The sequence below is a fragment of the Condylura cristata genome, unplaced genomic scaffold (genome assembly GCF_000260355.1).
Source record: "Condylura cristata isolate star-nosed mole 26May11 unplaced genomic scaffold, ConCri1.0 scaffold00001, whole genome shotgun sequence".
NCBI classification, from domain to species: Eukaryota; Metazoa; Chordata; class Mammalia; order Eulipotyphla; family Talpidae; genus Condylura; species Condylura cristata.
The window spans coordinates 53417930-53437499 of record NW_004567102.1 but is presented as its reverse complement, the minus strand read 5'-3'; the positions used below and the strand labels follow the sequence as shown (position 1 = coordinate 53437499).

The 19570-nt window shown below is 43.2% G+C and overlaps 1 protein-coding gene across 1 annotated transcript in view; it reads left to right on the top strand.

Annotated features, from left to right (window-relative positions):
- The first annotated feature begins 1898 nt into the window (after positions 1 to 1898).
- The window catches only part of TRAF3IP2 (TRAF3 interacting protein 2), a 44543-nt gene continuing 26871 nt past the window's right edge, over positions 1899 to 19570 (top strand). The window contains exons 1-2 of the mRNA XM_012724083.1: positions 1899 to 1976; positions 15552 to 16370. Coding sequence (XP_012579537.1) covers positions 15560 to 16370 — 811 coding nt within the window. The 5' untranslated portion in view covers positions 1899 to 1976; positions 15552 to 15559. The remainder of the gene's footprint in view (positions 1977 to 15551; positions 16371 to 19570) is intronic.

Here is a 19570-nt window from a genome sequence, read left to right as displayed (position 1 = left end):
TTCTGAGCATTAGACCCAAGTTGGTTTTTTTTTTTGTTTTTTTTTTTACAGAGGTGGTGAGAGCTGACCTTTATCTAATTATGCCTTTCTCAAGAGCATTCTGTAGAATCTGGCAAGTAGAAATCCGCCCCTTCGGGACTGTAAGCTGGAGAAAGAGGGCTAATGTACATCTTGACTGCTTTGCTATTATTTATGCAGAAATCATCACCATAAAAGCTTAACACGAGGTTAACTGGAACTGGAACAGTCTCAGGATACACCTTTTATTGCTACACTTCTCTCCTACTCCCCTCCACCCCACGCATATCAAGAATTGTACAAAGAAAATAAGTTGCCTGTATCCCACCAAGCAAGTAGGAAAGACAAACTATAAGAGGGCCAAGGAGATCATTCTGGAATCCTGCACAGACTAGCTGTGTGGCCTTGATGAAGTTACTACATGTCTCTGAGCCTTGGATTCCTCAAAAGTAAAGCAGAATGATGGTAAATGCATCTCACAGGGTGGTCTGCAGGATTAAATGTGCTAACGGATAGTGTGTATGGTAGGTTCTCATAAAGAGTGCCTCTCCTGTGATGGCAACTATAGGGTGTATGTTTCAGCCTGAAAATACTAGCGGGGACTCCTGGGGGCTGGAGTTGGGGATTTCCCAGATTCCCCAACTCTGCATCTATATTTCACTGTAACTGCCCCAGGGGTGTTTAGACAGAAAGCACTTGGGTTTAGGGTGCTTCTCCTCACAGCCCACATCTCCCAGCCCAGCCTTTAGAATGTTACTGGCTGTTGCTTCGGTGCCATCTCAGCAGCCCAACCTGTGAGCACCTCCAGCGGCCACCATGAGTCGGGCTGTGGTGCCTGTTGACCGGTATACCACCCACAATAGGTCCTCGCTGACATGACAGCGCCATCTGGCATGAGCAACCCTTGTTTGGACCACTGGCCACTATCTGGGATGGGGCAGCTGACCACTTGTGTTCTTAGAAACTCTATTTTTCCCAATGTCCTGTTTGTTTACTAAGCCCCTTTGCAAGAGCCTGATTGTGTCTTGCTGCTGAGCACAGTGACTTGTCCTCATGTTGGCACTATCTTTGATGTTATGTTTGGCACTCTTAGCTGTCTTCTGCCATCACACTTTGCTGCCCCCATCACCCTGCCCCTAGCATCTCTTTCATACAATAAATTCTAAACAAGCTGAATAAACAAGGTGAAGGAGTGAAATAAACATGAAGTCATGAAAATGCAGCCAGAGGACAATGTGTGTGTGTTTCGTTTTAAAGTCACCATTTTCTCATGGCTGTTGATTTGGGGGTGGGGGGGAAGAGAGAGAGAGAGAGAGAGAGAGTGTGTGTGTGTGTATGTGTGTGTGAGAGAGAGAGAGAGAGAGAGAGAGAGTATGTGTGTGTGTGAGAAAGAGAGAGAGAGAGGTGTGGGGGGGCTGGGCAGTGGACCCCCCCTTCCACAGGATAGTAAATTCTGCTGTTTAAGACAAGATGATAAGAAGCACTTGCTTCACACTCCTCCCATTATCTAATCTGTCCCCTTCTCTTCCTTTGGAGAGGAGTAACACCCTGAATTCAAAGCCCTCCCACACACCTTCCCTGAGTAGGAGGGTGCTGACGTTCCTGGGTTCAGGACAGCAGGGACATTCCTCCACAATTACTTAGCTTGTGTTGAAAACTAAAATGCAGCCGAATTGGCCATTGGCCCTTGCTAGTGAATAAGGAGGTTTCTGTTTTAAGAAATAAAGTGACTCCTTGGCTGTTGATTCACTGCCTACAGGGAGATTTCTGATCTGAGTCTTCCTAGCCTCGTAGAAATTTGCATACAGCTTCCACTTCCTGCTTCGGAGCCAGTTCAACTGCTTACCTGGGCCTGGAGAGGGAGGAGGGAGGCCGGGCACGACCCAAGGCGGAGTGACGGAGAAGTAGGGAGAGGACCACCCAGTTGGCCCCTTCTGTCTGTCCGTGTTGGTTTTAAGGTACGTTATTCAGAGTTATTGCCTCCCATGCCTTACTTTGTTAACCACCAATCCATTTTCCAGAACTTTCTGCTTTCTCCTTTCCTGAGATGGTCTGTGTCTTTTCCTCCCCCTTACTCTTTTCCCCTTGTATTTGTTTACCAGCGACCAGCATGGGCTGGGAAAGTGACAGTTATGTTTTTTGCTGGGAGAAAGTGTTCGTGCCGTGCCGGGGTTTAGTATTTCAGACAGTTAAACCATATTAACTCTTTGAGGACTGGAGATACGTGTCACGGTACCCTTCGGAGCTGCCTGAGAAACCATTTGTGTGAGTGCTTAGGAGTGTGCCAAGGAATTGCGATTAAGAATAAAGTCCCATTTCCCCAAGGAGAGTCTTGGATGGCAAAGATGAAGTAATTCACTTCCGGCCTCAGGACAATCAGTGGCAGAGATGGAAGGAGAACTCCCAAGTTTTCTGATCCCTGTTTCCTGCATGGGAAAAAAATCAGCAGCACATTCTTAGGCCAGGAAGTTCAACTGAGCTCTGTGCTGGCAGTGGGCTGTGCTCAGTCCCTCCCGACAGAGGCTCACCCCTCCTGAGCAACCCAGACTTCTCCTGGCACTGAACCGAGCCTGAGGGAAAACTAGAGAAGAAATTCACTTGATCTTAGAAGCTCGTGAAGCTTCATGAGACTTTCAAATTCAAGGCAGTCTCATAGAGTAGGAGGATTAATTTTTTTAAATAAAGGAGTGGGGTGCGGGAGAAGAAACCACATAAATCATTAAAAAAAGAGGACAAGAAACTTGGCTTCGAGTTCTCACTCTGCTCCTTACTGGTCCGTGACTTAGGCAATTCTTGTCAGCTTCCCTGAGCCTGGATTTCTTCATCAATAAAATGTGTGTGGGGTGAGGCGGGGGTGGTGAGCTAACATGGTTTTGTCCAAAATCACTTCTAACAAAATTAAGCTAAAGTCATAGGAGTCCCAGAAGGGTAAGTCTTCATGGGTGGTCTTGGAAGATTTGTTTTGTTTACTGAATATTCAAATATATTAATTTTACCTCCTGCTGCTAGATGATTAGTTCCTCCAGGAAAAAACTTGCTTTCTTAATACTTTCCTACCTCCTAAGCCCCACTCTATTATCAACAGTCCTGTTGCTCTGGCTTCTCCATAGAAGCACTCAGCTTGGTTTTACACAGAAGGGAAAGCAGCAGGCTGAGTAAAGGGCTGGGGTGAGGCAGGCAGCTTCGAGGCTCTACATGACAGCTGCCTGGATGTTGGGCTTTTTTGGTTCTAGCTAAATAGGAGAAAAAAGGGGATTTCTTGAATTAGTTGTCCCATTTGGGTTTCCCAGGAAGAACCATCCTATCCACTTGGTCAGAGGCAAAGCAGGCCCTGGAACTGGTAGACAAGCCTGGCTCCAGAGAGCTGCCTTACAGACTTGGCCAGAGCTGGAACCACTCCTCAGCTAGACCAATCACTGTGTGTGTGGCCTTTAATGGGAGGCGAAAGCAAGCTGAGGAGCACATCCTGATACCATGTAAGGGTGATGATTGCAATCAGACACATTATTAGACTAGACACACAGAATCCTTAACCTTTTCCTAACCATTACTTTTTGAATTATTGTCACGGTTACTACATCTTTGGGGCAATACAGTTCACATAGATCCTGGATGACAAGGATGAGTTGACACGGATTTTCAGTGCTGCTAAACCGCTTCTGTGAATATCAGGGCCTGGTACAGTCCTTGTCTCCCCCTCTCACTGGATTGAGAGGACAGGAACTCTCATCCCAGGTGAGAGTTACAGCTTTTATTTTTGAATAATGATGCACCACTATCTGCAATCAGGCTGGCAGTTGTTGGATTCCAATCTCACTTTGATCCAGAAGGACTGCCCATAGTCATTTTGAACCTGGTGCTGCTACTCTAAGTCATTCCATGATGGAGCCTCACCAGGTAGGCAGTGAGGTGACCCTGCTAAGTTGGAATCAAGTCTCAGGTGAACCGAGTGTTGGGGGGAAGGGTCTTACCACAGGGATACTTTCCTTTTGGAGGGTGCAAGGACAGGAGATATTTAAGCCTATTTCTCTCTGGATTAAAGAGTTAGTAACTTTTAAATGCTCCGAAAATTGGAAGAGGAAATTGCAGTCATAGTTGAAGACATTCTCTAACAGGACAGATTGTGTGTGTGATTTGTCTGAATTAAACCTATGTTTTACAATATCACAGAATCAGAATCTCAGAAATATCCTGAATTCAACTTATTTTTCTGTTGCAGACAATATTACATTAACTATTAAAAACATACATGAATTGTAAGCAATTACTACAGGGGGGGGGAACAGGAGCCCAGATGAGATACATTAAACTTAAAATTCTTTTCAGATCCAACAAGATGACACTTGGTGTCTCAGGATCCCATTTCTTTATCAAAACAATCCTTCAGTCTGTTTGTGAGAAAGCATGTGAACCTCTGAAGAGAGTCGCTCTCCCCCGGGCCTCTCCCATTTCTTCCCAGTGCCTTGTCACCAAGATATTTTTAGTTCATGAAACCCAGGCTGTCTGTCCTGTCTCCCTCCAACATTTGTGCATCTACTTCCCAGCAGACCTACTACAAGCCCACATGTGCTTGAGTGCCTAAGTCTCAATTCGCTGTGTGTGTGTCCACATGTCCACTGACCTTCTTGGAGACCGGAAGTTGTAAATTGGCCGATGGAGGAGGGTGGGCTTGCATCCACCTCCTCACTCTTAGAGCTGTGCCAGTTTGGCTGGGTTCCTGAGAAGGCAGCAGACCAGGCTCTTTGGGAGTGATGCGACTGATGGGAGCCCACAGCCCCTGGCCCATGTGTCTGTTCCTTCTACCCATAGGCCCAGGCTATCTGGGGACGTGGCAACTCCCTCAGCAATGTGGGCAAGTTTACTTCTCAGCTTTAGTGTTTCCTTGCACTTGGGATTCCAGTGTTTTTCCTTCTTAACCTTCCAGGTTTAATGGGATTCTTATTTTCTGAATTCCTTACTCCTTCTGTTGCTGGCCCAGATTCTTCATGGCTTACCAATTTACCCTGTAGCACTCTTCCTTCAACCTATATTCATTCTTTCCCTTTCTTCCCCATGAACACAAATTTCACAATTGAAATAAGTCATTCGCCTGCACCAATATGTTTGTGCATGCAGAACTGGGGTACAGGCCAGAGGTGCAGGGGTGGTGCGAGGATTCACCAGAGACAGAGTGGGGAGCAGAACAGGCCAACTGACAAAGTACACTGCTGAGGGGAGCAGTGGGCAGGTCAGGAGAGGTCTGCCACGCCATGTGGGTCACCTCTGGGGCAGGCAGGGATCGTACTCATGTGGAAGTGGCTTTAGCTTTTTAGTGCTGTGTTTTAACCCGCTGCACCACCAGGGAGGCATAGCATATTTTTAAAATGTCCTTTAAGGTTTCCCCATTTCCTTTGTCCTTTCACCTTTCCAACCCTTCTTCCCCTCCTGACTTTAACTTCTATCCCTTCCTCTCCTTTACTCTGGAGCCTGGACTGAATAAGAATCACAAGTGTGTGCTCAGAGAAACCTTATCTGAAACAACACACAAGAAAACAACCAATTGACCTGTGAGCTGGGTTGAGGCTATTCCGCAAATGTTTATTACTGGCTTCCAAGGTGGCAGAGTCAGTCCATTCAGTCAGCCAGCCCATTCCCATTAGTCCATTAGGCTCCTTGTTTAGTAACTCAGAGGAGTTACAGAGTGACCTTCTTCAAGTCAGGTCAGGTCACGCTGCACCGTCTTTAGCCTGATGTGAGTCTTGCTGTGCAGGGTGTAAACAAGGGCCCGTAAAGGTTCCCTTGACTCCAGGGCTCACCACGGCTTCAGATCCTCTGCAAACTAAATGGAAGCACTTCTTTGTCTGGGAAATTCTGCAAGTAAACTTGGAAGTATTTATTTACAGGCATTGAACCAAAGCTAGAGAGTTCACCCTTTCTACTAAGCAAACCTATGTTGTGTTTGCATGCATTTAAGCAGTAAACAAGCATTGTTAGTTTAAAGATTCTTTTAAATTCATGACTTTCAGACACTTAAAAAAATTACCTCCTGGGAATGAAGATCTTGAGAATCTGTAATTGAAAGATATCAGATCCCAGTTAGATTTATAGATCTTCCTACCTATGAATTTATGTATTTATCTGTCTACCTGAAATATTCATGCCTTATGTCTCTTGAACTCTTTGACCCTATTGTTGACCCATACAATGCTTTCAAAAGTGCAAGTAGCTGGTGAACAGCAAACCTGGATTGTTTAGGAGCTGGTAATATGGTTTATTAATTACTCAGGCTGCTCACTCCTGTCCTTTCTCTGTTTCTTGCTGTGCTATTTGTCTTCCTTCAGGGACATAACACCTTCATTAAATCCCATCCGTCCTTGCCTCTGAGGCGGGATCCCTTCTCTAGATGCATCACCATTTATCATCACCCTTTGTTTGTGCTCTGTCAACCAGTTTTCAATTTATTTTGAATTCAGTTTATGATTAAAATTTAATGAGATCCAATCAAGTGCTTTTCTCAAATCAAGATGCCTCTGCAGCCTTATCCGTACCCTCTATTGTAAGGCATGAAGGAAATCCACTGCGATTTCCAGGCTGGCAATTCTTTATAAAATGCAGGTGCGTGCATCCAGGTCGCCTCAGCTTCAAGGTGAATGACTCTGAAACATTGATTTCAGAAACTTTGAGGGATTACTCAGCTCCTTCCATTTCCGTTTCTCCTCCCCTCCCCCCAACTAGCTCTACAAGTCCCTGAGATACTAATGGTTTACTGCACAGATCCGTGTGCTGAATTGCTTGGGGTTGAAGCCCAGCTGCGCTACTTACTGGCCTCTGACCTTTTTCAAGAAAGTTAGTTTGAATTTCCCCATCTGTGAAATGGAACTGATAGTAGTGCCTATCAAATAGAGTGGCTGTGAGAATGAAACATATAAAATACTTAGAATAGTATTTGACACAGTAGCCATTTGATAAATATCAACAATGATTGCTAACAAAAGGTAAGGTGTCTTAATTGTATCCATTTCATTAGGCTAACATTTCTATTTATCAACATAGTATAGATCAGGAGTTGGTAAATTATGACTCAGACTCAACATGGCTGGTGGCCTGCTTTTATACCAACCTGTTGCTAAGGTTATATTGTTTTTGAAGGGTTGTTTTAAAGCAAACAAACTAAAAAGCAGTCTATAAGATACTGTTTGTGGTCCACAGAATGTAAACTGTTATCATCTGGTTTTTTTTACAAAAAGATGTCACCAACCCTGGATCTATGTGGTTTAATGAAAAGTTAGGGGACTCTATAGGCTAGATTTGATTTTGGCTTGGGAAAAAAATACCTATTGTGTCTTAGCCCAACCAACTGCCTGTGGCCCAACTGGTTTTAAAGACCGTATTGAATATGTCAGAAATGTAAATATTGGTTAAAAAGCTACAACTTCCATACATTAAATTCAAATAATAATGTTAGCATCCAGGTATAAGGCCAGTGAACATAGTCTGCAGAATGTGTTCCTAAAGCCAAATCATTTGTAAAATTCACAACAAAATAGTTTGGTTTTTTGATGCTTGATGTGTTATAATCACCACTTTTTTTAATTTTATAATAGTTTATTTTTACATCATTTTGTACATTTTTTTTCCATCTCAATTGTAATCCCCGCGGGTTTCCCATCACCATGTCACCCGTGTGCCATCACCATAATCCTGTGCACTTCCCTCCCCCCCACCCCCTGTTTTTGATCCCATTCCCCACTCTACCCCCACAAAATGTCTCTGGTATATGGTTGTTCATTATTTTTGTTATTTTCTCGCCTGGTCCATTATACTCCTGCTATGAGTGAAACCATCCGGTATTTTTCTTTCTCTTTCTGGCTTATCTCACTCAGCATGATCTTTTCCAGCTCCATCCAAGTTGCTGCAAAAGTCATGTGTTTCTCTTTTTTGGTTGCTGAGTAATATTCCATTGTATATATATATATGTACCACATCTTTTTAATCCAGTTATCTACTTTTGGGCATTTGGGCTGCTTCCATGCTTTTCCAATTGTAAATAAAGCAGCAATAAACATGGGGTGCAGGTATCTTTTTGAATAAGTGTTTTTGTGTCTTTTGGGTAGATACCTAGGAGTGGGATTGCTGGGTCGTAGGGAAGCTCCATGTTTAGCAGTTTGAGGAACCTCCAAACAGTTTTCCATAGTGGTTGTACTAGTTTGCATTCCCACCAGCAGTGCAGGAGAGTTCCCTTTTCACCACATCCTCGCCAACATTTGTTGTTGCTAGTTTTTTGAAGATGTGCCATTCTCATTGGGGTGAGGTGGTATCTCATTGTGGTTTTAATTTGCATCTCCCTTATTACGAGACAATCACCACTTTTTTTAAATCATCTTTTATCCTTACAATACTATGCCTATGGAACAGGTGTTGTTATTTTACAGATGAAAAAAATGAGGCCCAGAGAAGCTAAGTATTTTTCTCAAGATCACACGTCTAATCTGGCTGCTAGCAGAGAGAATTTAAACCTAGGGGAGTTTGAATCTAGAGCCTGTGCATTTAAGAGCTGCATCTTCTCCCACATACTAGAAATATGTGTTGGTTTAGTGTATGCCCATGTGGAGGCAGAAGCCACAATTAACTGTGAATGTAGACATTAGATGTGTTAATATGTGCCCGATAGTAAGTTATTTCCCAGACAGGCTGGGAATGGACCGCAAAAAGTGGGGAAGGAAGGGTGGGACGAAAAAACTTTTTGATGATCAGAAAGGTAATGTTGTGAAGAGAGTAGGCTGTGTTTCTAGAAATTTCAGGCAGAATGTGCCGGAGAAGAAAAAGGTTCCTGGGAACAGGCAGGAACAAAGAATCAGAGGCAGTTCAGGAGGGTTGACTGAGGGTTGACATGAAAGGAAAACTGAGCTCGCACACATAAGAGGATGGGATGAAGGAAGCAAGGGAAGGTCTGTGAATGGGAAGCCAGGGGACATTACCACACAGAATGGCAGAACTTCCGTCTGGGTAAGACCTCACCTGAAAACTATCTCCGTGTGTGGTGTAGAATAGATCAGAGAAAGGTCTCAGACCTGAGGAGGCAGAGGGGAAGCCAAAAAGAGAGACTTGGATCGAGAAAAACTGACAGAGACCTGAAGAAAGATTCTAGTCAGAATCCAAGAGCTAGAACCACAGGTCACAATTCAGAGGGCAATGAGGTTCCAGGGAAGGAAAACTTCTCTCTCAGGTCAGATCAGAATGAGTAAGAACTGTTTCAGCCTAATTGTGTACAGCTGGGACTAGTCCTCAGTCCTAGCTCGTGCCCACCCCATTCCCACTCCTGGCAGATGTTCTCAGAAGCAGTCTTTGGATTTATTTTATTATTGAGGTAACAATGGTCTACAACACTGTATATGATTCAGAGGTACAGGTTAACACCTCAGATATTCGTTACCACAACACACCCACCACAAATGCAGCCTGGGTTCACTACGGACTTTTAGAGTTTAAGGCATGTGATCGCTCAGGATTTCTGCATTCAAATTAATTCTTAATCTTTGTGAACGTCAGAACTACCAGTGGAGTTTTCCTTTTCTACCCCCCTCTGTTTTTTGCTTTTTGAGTACCTTTTGTCTTTTAGGTAGACATGGAAGCATTCAGTGCATATCTAAAAGGTATAAACTGCTCTGAAAGTAAGTCTCCCTCCTCTCCTGTTACCCACCACATTTCCCTTCTCAGAAGCAGTCTTTGTTCCAAAGTCCTGTTGGGATGGTGTGTGCGCATACAATTTTAGAGGTTTCAAGAAGTGGCAGGCTCTACGCATTGTCCTGAGCAATCAATCTTGTGGTTTTACATCACTTCACACAGCATTTGCCCAGTCTTTTCAAAGAGGCAGAGTCTTCATTGTATGGCTGGCCCCGCTTTGGAAGTCAGGATCTTTTTGTACCTAGGGTGGTTTCTAGCCTTGGCTGTCTTAATACCCTACTGCACTGACTGGCTTCAGTCTCCTCATTTCACATGACGTGCACATATCTTCATAGAGGAAATTCTTAGAACTGAAATTACTAGGTCAAAGGGCATAGGTTTTAAACAGTCTGATAGTTATTGCCAATTTGTAAGATTATGTTCCCCTTGGCAAAGCATGAGAGAGATTATAGGATTTAAACCAACTTATATGGGAACCTGGTCCCACCTCAGAATTTCTAGTTGTGGGGATTAGGCATCTGTATTTTGAGCCTCAGAAAGTTTCTGAGCCATAAATGCTCGTGGGTTCCTTCACCCTCCAGCCTCTCCCTTCCCAAAGGAGTTGCCGAGGTAGCTAGGGCCATTGTCCTCTAGGCCTGGCAAGCGCAGCTCCTCTCAGACTTCCTAAACTTGGTTTTGTGTAGATGAAACTGAGGTGTCCAGGACACTGCCTGCAATGAAGCTCCCAGGGTTCTCGCTGGCAGATCATCTTCCTTTTGGGGGTGGGAGGGTATCAGAGCCTTCTCCTTTAAGCCATGGCCAGAAAAGAGGACTTTTCCACTTTCATCCAGTGCCACCCTCATAGGGCCTGGAGCACAAGCCCATGCCAGTGTTACAGCCACATGGGTATCATATGGGGAAAGCCTGGAACAAAACAGGGAAAAATGGAAATGGTTAGGAGTGGTGAGATACTGAGTGATTTCTTTTTTCCAATGAGTAGTATTTTTACAATATGACATTAAAGACCAAAAAATATCACTGCCACTTCTAACACAACCCACTAATCTTCTTATGGCCCTCTGATGTGGCACTGGTGTAATTTTTCTCAGTGACACCCTCAGGAGGGTGACAATTCTGCCAGGGTTCTAGGGCTGGGAGGGCCCACATGGTAGCTGCGGGCTTGCCCCACCCTCTCGTGCTCTGGGCAAAGCTCTGAGGATGAATGAACAGATGAGCCACCTCCCTGTCTGGAGCAGATGTTCCATCACGCTGGGTGGTAGAATTACCTTTGTTCTGTAAATGGTCAACTCTGCCCTTCCCATGGGTAGGACCTCACAGGCATGGCCCGGGCCCACCTTTGTAGCCTGACACCCAGTAGGTACTTAATAAATGTTTATGAGACAAATAAAACGAGAGGGGGAAAGAATACCCATGTGGTAGCATTTTGAGAACCCAAGGTTCTCCCTGCTAACCCCGCAGAGTCTGACATTTTCACTGTTAGTAATCCTTCCGGTTACAATGATGTGCCTCCTCTCTACCACAAGACTCAATCATTTATTTATTCTACAAATATTTATTGAACACCCGTGTGCTAGGTACAGTTTTATATGCTGAGGTGGCAGCTGTGAACACAACAGTTGAAATCATACCCTCATGAAGTCCCCATGACAGGGTGGAGGATGAGGGAGGGGACAAACAAGGAATGTATTTGGATATTTGCATTAGAACACATTTTGTAGTACAGTCATGCTTTGCTTAATGACAGGAATACCTTTTGAAGAAGTGTCATTAGGTGATTTCCTCTCCACAATTACGCAAACCCAGACAGTATAGCCTAGGACACACCTAGTCTATATGGTGTATCCCATTGAGAAGACTGTTGTATATCTGGTCTGTTATTCCCAAAATGTCATTAAGTGACACATTACTATATACCCGTTGGTATGAGCTGCTAGAGAAGATGGTAAAACAGGACAGGCAGCTAAGGAATGAGAACATGTAAAAATTTGAGAGGATCAGGCGTTTCCATCCCCACCCCAGAGGTGATCCACATGGTGAGGCAGATTTCTCATGCCCCGCCCACTGCTCCCCTCAGCAGTGTACTTCCTCAATCTGCCTGTTCTGCTCCCCACCCTGCCTCTGACGAATCCTCTCACTACCCTTCACCTCTGGCCTGTACCCCAGTTCTGTATGCATAAACAAATCTTTTTTTAAAAAATAATATAATAGTTTATTTTTACATCATTTTGAGCATTTTTCCATCTCAGTTGTAATCCCTGTGGGCTTCCCATCACCAAATCACCCGTGTGCCATCACCATAGTCCAGTGCATTTCCCTCCCCCACTGTTTTTGATCCCATTCCCCACTCCACTCCCGTAAAATGTCTCTGGTATATAGCTGTTCATTATTATTGTTATTTTCTTGCCTGGTCCATTATACTCCTGCTATGAGTGAAACCATCTGGCATTTTTCCTTTTCTTTCTGGCTTATTTCACTAAGCATGATCTTTTCCAGCTCCATCCATGCTGCTGCAAAAGACATGTGTTTCTTTTTCATGGTTGCTGAGTAATATTCCATTGTGTATATGTACCACATCTTTTTAATCCAGTCATCCACTTTTAGGCATTTGGGCTATTTCCATGTCTTTCCAATTGTAAATAAAGCAGCAATAAACATGGGGGTGCAGGTATCTTTTTGAATCAGTGTTTTTGTGTCTTTTGGGTAGATACCTAGGAGTGTGATTGCTGGGTCGTAGGGAAGCTCCATGTTTAGCAGTTTGAGAAACCTCCAAACAGTTTTCCATAGTGGTTGTACTCGTTTGCATTCCCACCAGCAGTGCAGGAGAGTTCCTTTTTTTCCACATCCTCGCCAACATTAAACAAATAAATCTTAAAAAAAAAAATTTGAGCGGATCAACACAAAAATCACTGAGGAAGTGACCACTGAGTGAAGACCTAAAGGAGAAATGAAACAAGCCATGCAGATATTTAGGGAAAGAGAGTTCCAGAAAGTAACGGCACATTCAAAGGCCCTGAGGTAGGATATTTGACTTTCTTTTTAGTTTTTTCTCTTGAGCTGAATCAGAAGCACATTGAAGGTAGGAGTAATGTTTTGTATCTTTAATTAATATAATTTTGATGCCCTTCCACTATATTTCTTCTGTACCCTGAATATTGTGTCACTTGAAGATCTGTGTTGTTAAAAAAAGTTTTAATTGAACTTATGCTTCAAAAGGAGGTCACAAAGTATAGAACTGAACACAAAATAGAGCTTAGTAATTATTTTCTGTTTGAAGCTTTGATAAAGACACATGCAAACCACAAGCAAAACTTTTACTTTTTGAAAGTATACACCCCATAGCTTTCCTGAGGGTAGGGGGGGGCTGTTCATTATCATGTGGATTTAGGGTCTGCCCTTTGGTACTATTCAGACCAGATGTAACTGAGGTTCCTGTCACAGGACAGACCTCAGATTTCCAGTTATGAAATGACCTCACTTGTCATCTTTCCTGAGCCCCTGAGAACCCTTCAGCTAGAAGAGAGTAGAATTTGCATTTTTTTAAGGAAGCATTTCTAAAGTGTTCACATATGAAAACCCAGGGAGCATGTAAACAGGTGTCCTTGAAGTGTGGGGAATGGAAATGAATCGAATAACAAGAAATAGTTGACAGAATGCATCCCTCCTCAGTTAGCTGGCTCTCTTGATGTCTTTCTGCCCTCTCCTTCAGCTCAGGGCCTGCAGATGCTTACAAGAGATTACACCGCACTCAGCCAACCCTTTAGAAAATGCTTTTGTTTCCTGACTAGCTGAAGAGCATGTTATATAGCATATCCAGTTTCATCGCCATAGAAAAATTGTCAGAAAGAAAGGAAAGCAAAGAAAGGAAAGCAATGATGAGCATTTTAAAATAATGTAATTGAAATGTTTGTGTTTGAGGTACATTTCTGTTCCTTTTCACAAGATCTAATCAATTGAGGTGATGAGGTTTCTTTTCTGCAGATCCAAAAGGGCCAGGGACACACACAGCTAGAGGGGGACAGCCTGGAGGCAGGACGAGTGAGGCAAGGAGGGTGGCCAGCCAGGAGCTAGGAACTGAAGGGACTCGCTATTGTGCCAGAAATCAGTGGAAAGGTTTGCTGCAGATGGATATGCTTGATACCAGCCAAGGGTCAGAGGAGTGATAGGGAGCACGCATTTGACGAATGCCTCTAGGCTTTCGTCCTAGAGGCATTGAGGAGAAATTTGGTAGGAGACTCACAGCTCCAGGGAGAGCATTGACAATGCATGCTCTCCTGCTTCCACTTGGTCAGGGACAGGGCTCCAGAGAGTTGATATTTTTCAAAGCATGGCTTAGAACAATTTATATACCTCACGAACTGAGGCTTGGTCATCCCCGATAAATGACTATGGTTGAAATTCCACATGGATACAAAAAAAAACCCTTAAAAATGTATCCCTCAGGGCCCTCCCTGGTGGCGCAGCAGGTTAAAGCACAGCACAACGAAGCTTAAGCCATTTCTGCATGAGTTCGATTCCTGCCTGCCCCGGAGGTGACCACATGGCATGGCAGACCTCTCCTGACCCTCCCGCTGCTCCCCTCAGCAGTGTGCTTCATCGATCTGCCTGTTCAGCTCCCCACTCTGTCTCTGGTGAATCCTCTCATCCTCCACATCTTTGGCCTGTACCCCAGTTCTGTACTAATAAATAAATAAATCTTAAAAAAAAAAATGTATCTCCCCCCCCCCAGAGAGAAGTGCACTGGACTATGGTGATGGCACACGGGTGACTTGGTGATGGGAAGCCCACAGGGATTACAATTGAGATAAAAAAAAAAAGTACAAAATGATGTAAAAATACACTATTATATTATAAAAAAAAAAAGTCCCTCCCCCCCACCCTCGCTCTGATAATTGGAGTATTGCTAACAAGACCCACCAAGAGCAATCTTTGGATTTTTTATTCTTCATGCTCTGCCTACCTCAGGACCCCTGTTCTGGAGTCCTCCACCCGCATACACACTTCCTTTCACTTCTGTGCTGTATTTCCTCCAAACTGCCTCCTGCCTTCCCCTTGAGCCCAGGTATCATCTCAAACAATCTATTAAAGAGAAGCTAATTTTCTTTCTCATTCTATTATGTTGATTGAGCCCTATTTTTATGGGAAAAACCAATATTACATGGACTGTGGGCTAAAGGCTACTTCAGCAAGCCTCCGTGGTTCAGCCTCTGCATCACAGCCCAGATGGCCGTGACTACCTTAATTGCAGGCATTGTGCCAGAGGGAATTAAGTCTTCCAAATAGTCCATAGTTGTTAAGCAGGGAAATGTCACTATGACCTCTCTCAGTGCTTTTTAAACTCAGGCTTTCTTTTTCTTTTCTTTCCTTTTCTTTTTTGAAATGTTTTTTTTTTTTTTAAGACACAGTCACATGGAGCAAGACTTTAAATGTTCAAAAGATGAAAATACTCCCTCTCACTTGTTCCTCCGAACTAAATTCCATCCTCAAGACAACTGATGTACCTATGTCTTGCACACACATTTTATACCAGTGCAAAACCACACAGAGCAGCCCACATTATAGTAATTTCTCTTTCCTTAATACTTGGCCATGACTTCCCCTGTGTCTGTCTCTGGCTGGTCAGTGACTTCTATCACATGATAGCCCAGTCATAATTTTTGAATTGACTTTCAGGTGAAAAAAATCTGAATAAGCATTAGTGCCTTTGCCTGGAGAGTAAGTAAACAACTTTATGTGATTAGGGCTCTGTCAGCATGTTGTGTCACACTACTGTTAATTTAAACCACATCTTGAATAAGGTCCCTTAAGGTCATACCAGGGAAACTCCAAAAATGATCTGTCTTCTGAGGTTCTGGCATTTTCTCTTGTTTCAGAAACTAGAATGAATCGGAGCATTCCTGTGGAGGTTGATGAGTCAGAACCATACCCAAGTCAGTTACCAAACCCAGAACATTGCCTGGAAGTGGAATCAGAGCCACCTGCTCCAAATATAAGGAACATGGCACCCAGAAGCACATCTGTACTCCAAGCTTCTCACTATTCCCCAGGAGACTTTTCTCAGGCTCATCCACCCCTGAGACTTTCAAACCACCAGCAGCCTGTGTCCCAGCAGGTCATCTGTCTGCGCACTAAAGTCCAGGAGGAGAGTGAAGATAGCTTCTGGAGGAGATACCCAGACCCTGGCAAACATTTTCCCTCGAGCTTTTCCGCAGCCAGTGAGCCTGAGCCTGTGCTTGGAGCCCTCCCCCAGGAACATCAGTTTTCATTTATGGAAAAACATAGTCAATGGCTGGGATCTCAGATTTCAGCAGCTTCTCCTGACACTGGCCATGATTCAGACAAATCAGACCAAAGTTTACGTAATGCCTCAGAAGACTGCTCAGGCCAAGACCAAGAAACTGTGCAACGGCCCCCGCCCCACAGAAACCGAGCAGCCCCCGATCTGCCCACGATCGACACGGGTTACGACTCCCAGCCACAGGACATCCTGGGCATCAGGCAACTGGAAAGGCCCCTGACCCTCACCTCCATGTGCTTCCCTCAGGATCTGCCCAGACCACTCCTGTCCAGGGAGTTCCATCAGCTTGACCCTCAGAGGTTTCCAGCCCAGGTGCTGTCTCCCAACACTCCGCCCCACGCTCAGTGGAACTACCGTCACCATTGTCCTGAGGGTCCCGATCACCAGGTGCCATGTAAGTGAGCTCTCCCTCCTCTGGACCTTTGGGCTGGGTCACCAAGGAAACAAGGGCCTCACATCCCTGCTGTGCAGGAGCCCAGCACAGACAGGTCAGAATGCTGGGAAGCCACCCTGCTCCCCTTAGGGGCTTTCCATGTGGGTAGATTTGCAAAGAGTTTAAGGAGAGTATTTTATCTTAGCCCCAAACCTGACCTACATAGAACATGTTTCTCTAGAAGCTTCTCAGGGCCAAACATATTCCTGTTTTGATTCTTTATACTGAAAGCTGTCTAGAGTCAGAGAGCTGACTAGCTTCTAAAAAATGTGCTTTTGGGCCAAGCCCTTAGGTAGCTGGATTTTGCCCTCTCTGGATACTTCTGCCCCATATTGACTTTGCAGAGAAAGGGAACTTAAGTCAAAAAAAAAAAAAAAATCAGAAGGTGTTGCAATTCTGGATTCATTCAATTAAACAAAGATCAGCTTGTTCCGATGACTCCATTGCTGACATCCTTTGGAGGCTTGAGCCCGCCACACATCCCCTGTGTGCCAGCCATGCGCACATTGCTAAGGTCCTCTCTTGCTTAGCGTTTTCACTTTCCATGGATTTGCCCATACTCTTAAACTATCAAGGATATTTTTTCTCCTTGTGAGTTTCATCCAGTTTCATGTCTTTATTTTTTCTAAGAGTTTGAGATTATTTACGAACTGTCAAGTTCATCCTTTTCTAGTTTTACATATACAATTCAAATAATCAATTACATTTACATAATTATACAACCATTACAATAGACGCCATTTAAGACTTAACTCAAGGGCAGGAGGGGGCAAAAAAAGAAGAAAAAGACAACTCAAGCATTCCTTTGAAAGCTTCTCTAGCTCAGTCCCTGTGTTTCCTTGTGTTCTGTTTGTCAGACCCCTTAGTAACCAGCATGACTTCTCCTTATGGACTTGTCTACTTCTCCTTCCTTCCAAACGGAAAGCTTTTGCAAATCAGCAAAGGTGTATTTGCAATCCATAATTCTCTAGCATTTAGCACAGTGCCCAGCATGAAACAGGCTCAATAATTTCTTTCTGAATGAGAAATGAATTAATAATATGTATTAATGCAATAAACATCTCTAAAAGTGATAAAATCTCAGATTGAGATAAAAGATTCATCACAAGTCTTGATGTTAAGTCTTTGCTGAGGCTGAATAATCATGATAGGGTTTTATAGATAAAACACAGGGCTATCAGCTTGTGTTTTTCTTTAAAAATGAACACTGTATAAAAAGCAGTTCAAATGTTCTGAGTAAAGCTTCTGACTAAAGGTTGGATGCCAAAGCTTTAAAATAATTTCTAAAAATAAACACAAATGTTATAATTAATCACAATGTATGTTTGTACATGCATATTTAGCATAAAGTTGCCCCAACTGAATGAAGCAATTCATAATTTTTAAAATGCATAATTACAAAAGAAGATGAAGAAAAGAGATTTAATTTAGAAGATGCCTGAAAGAAACAGTGTAATAAATGTAAGGGTAAGAGGGAGGCTAGAGCCCACGAGGCCTAAAACCTGGGACCAAAGGTGTTAGGAGGCGGAAGTCCACTGTGTGGGGGTGCAGGGGCCAAGATCTGCTCAGAGGGCCGGGTAACGTGGGTGTGGCTGCAGCGTTCCTGAACAGTGAATCACTGAGAACTGAACCTTGGCAGGTCAGGGTTGTGTTTATTAATCAATGATTTCCAGGTTGAAAAAGAATAATTTTATGAGAATAATAAGATAAATTACTTTTTACCAGTCAACTCTGCCTTGAAAAATAAGTTTTCTGATCATGATATTTGTTTGCTCTCAAATTTGAAACACGCCTCCAAAGTTCAATTTGTTTATCCATCACCCAAATATAATTCCTTATTGGGGTTTTGACATATTTACTTCTGTTTTTTCCACTACATGTATATGTTAGGTAAAATTAAAACAATTTCTGGTAATACCCAGCTTGCTTCTTGCAGCATCCCTTAAAAATGCCACATAGTATTCCATCCAATGGCTCTCTACCAAGTTATTCTTTATAACTATTCTCTATTGTACATTTTAAGTTGTTTCCAGTTTCTTATCGAATAAGAAAAGACATGACAAAAGTCATGTACATGTGTCTTTGTCTGCATTTCTGGTTAACTTGGCAGACTAATGTGTAGAAGTGAGAATACTTAGTCCAGGGCTGCTCAGTACTAAGTCCCAAGTAGTGACCAACAGAAAAAGTCTCACAGCAAAGACAAAGAAAGCATTGATGTACTGTAATTTTGAGGGTCCAGAGAGAGCATCCTATTTAAGAATAGTTTTCTGTTGAAGCCTGAAATGGTACCGTTAGCAATCTAGTGGAAGGAGATAAGCTTTGTCCCCTCTGGGCAGATTCTTTGAATGCAAACACTCACAAATGGGAACACTTTTAGTCTTTGATACATCAGGACCTGCTCTCTTTCATCAGACCCCCTTCCCTTGCTCTAGAATAGAATAATTCCTTCTGTTGACATTGGGGAAGAAAAGGGTACTTGGATCCTGGGAGCTAAGAAAAATGCTGAAAGGCAGAGAGGAGAAGCCTTGGACAAGGGAGGAGAATAATTCATAGGAGATATACAAATAGCCAGGAAGCATATGAAACCAAGCCTAATGTTACTAAATTTAAGAAGCGCAAAAATTCTCAAGGATAACTTTTTCCTAATTAGGTGTGCTAAAATAAAAACCTCAGACAGCATTCAGTGTGAGTGGAATTATGGGGAAATGAACACTCCCATCTACTCTTGTGTAAACTGGGACAATCTTTGGGAAGACAATTTCACTCTTTGTTAAAATTTTAAATATGCTTTTTCTGTGGCCGAGGAGCTCACTTGTAGGAATTATTCTATAGAAACATTAAATAAGCATATAAAATCACCTAAGTAAGGAAGCCTTGTTGTGTTAGAGTAAAGATGATCATCACTAAGAAAAAACTGTCAATAAGGGGAAAGATTAGTAATTTCTGGTTTATGTACCCATTTATGGACTACTGGGCCTCGTTTACATAGGATAAAGCACACATTCTGATATTTTAAAAAGACTTAAATAGAAAAGCAAGATACAGCATTGATCCCACATGTATTATTTTAAAAACTGTATATATTTTTTAAAAGTCTAGAAGGGTCATGTTTATTGCTGTTTCATTTACAATTGGAAAAACATGGAAGCAGCCCAAATGCC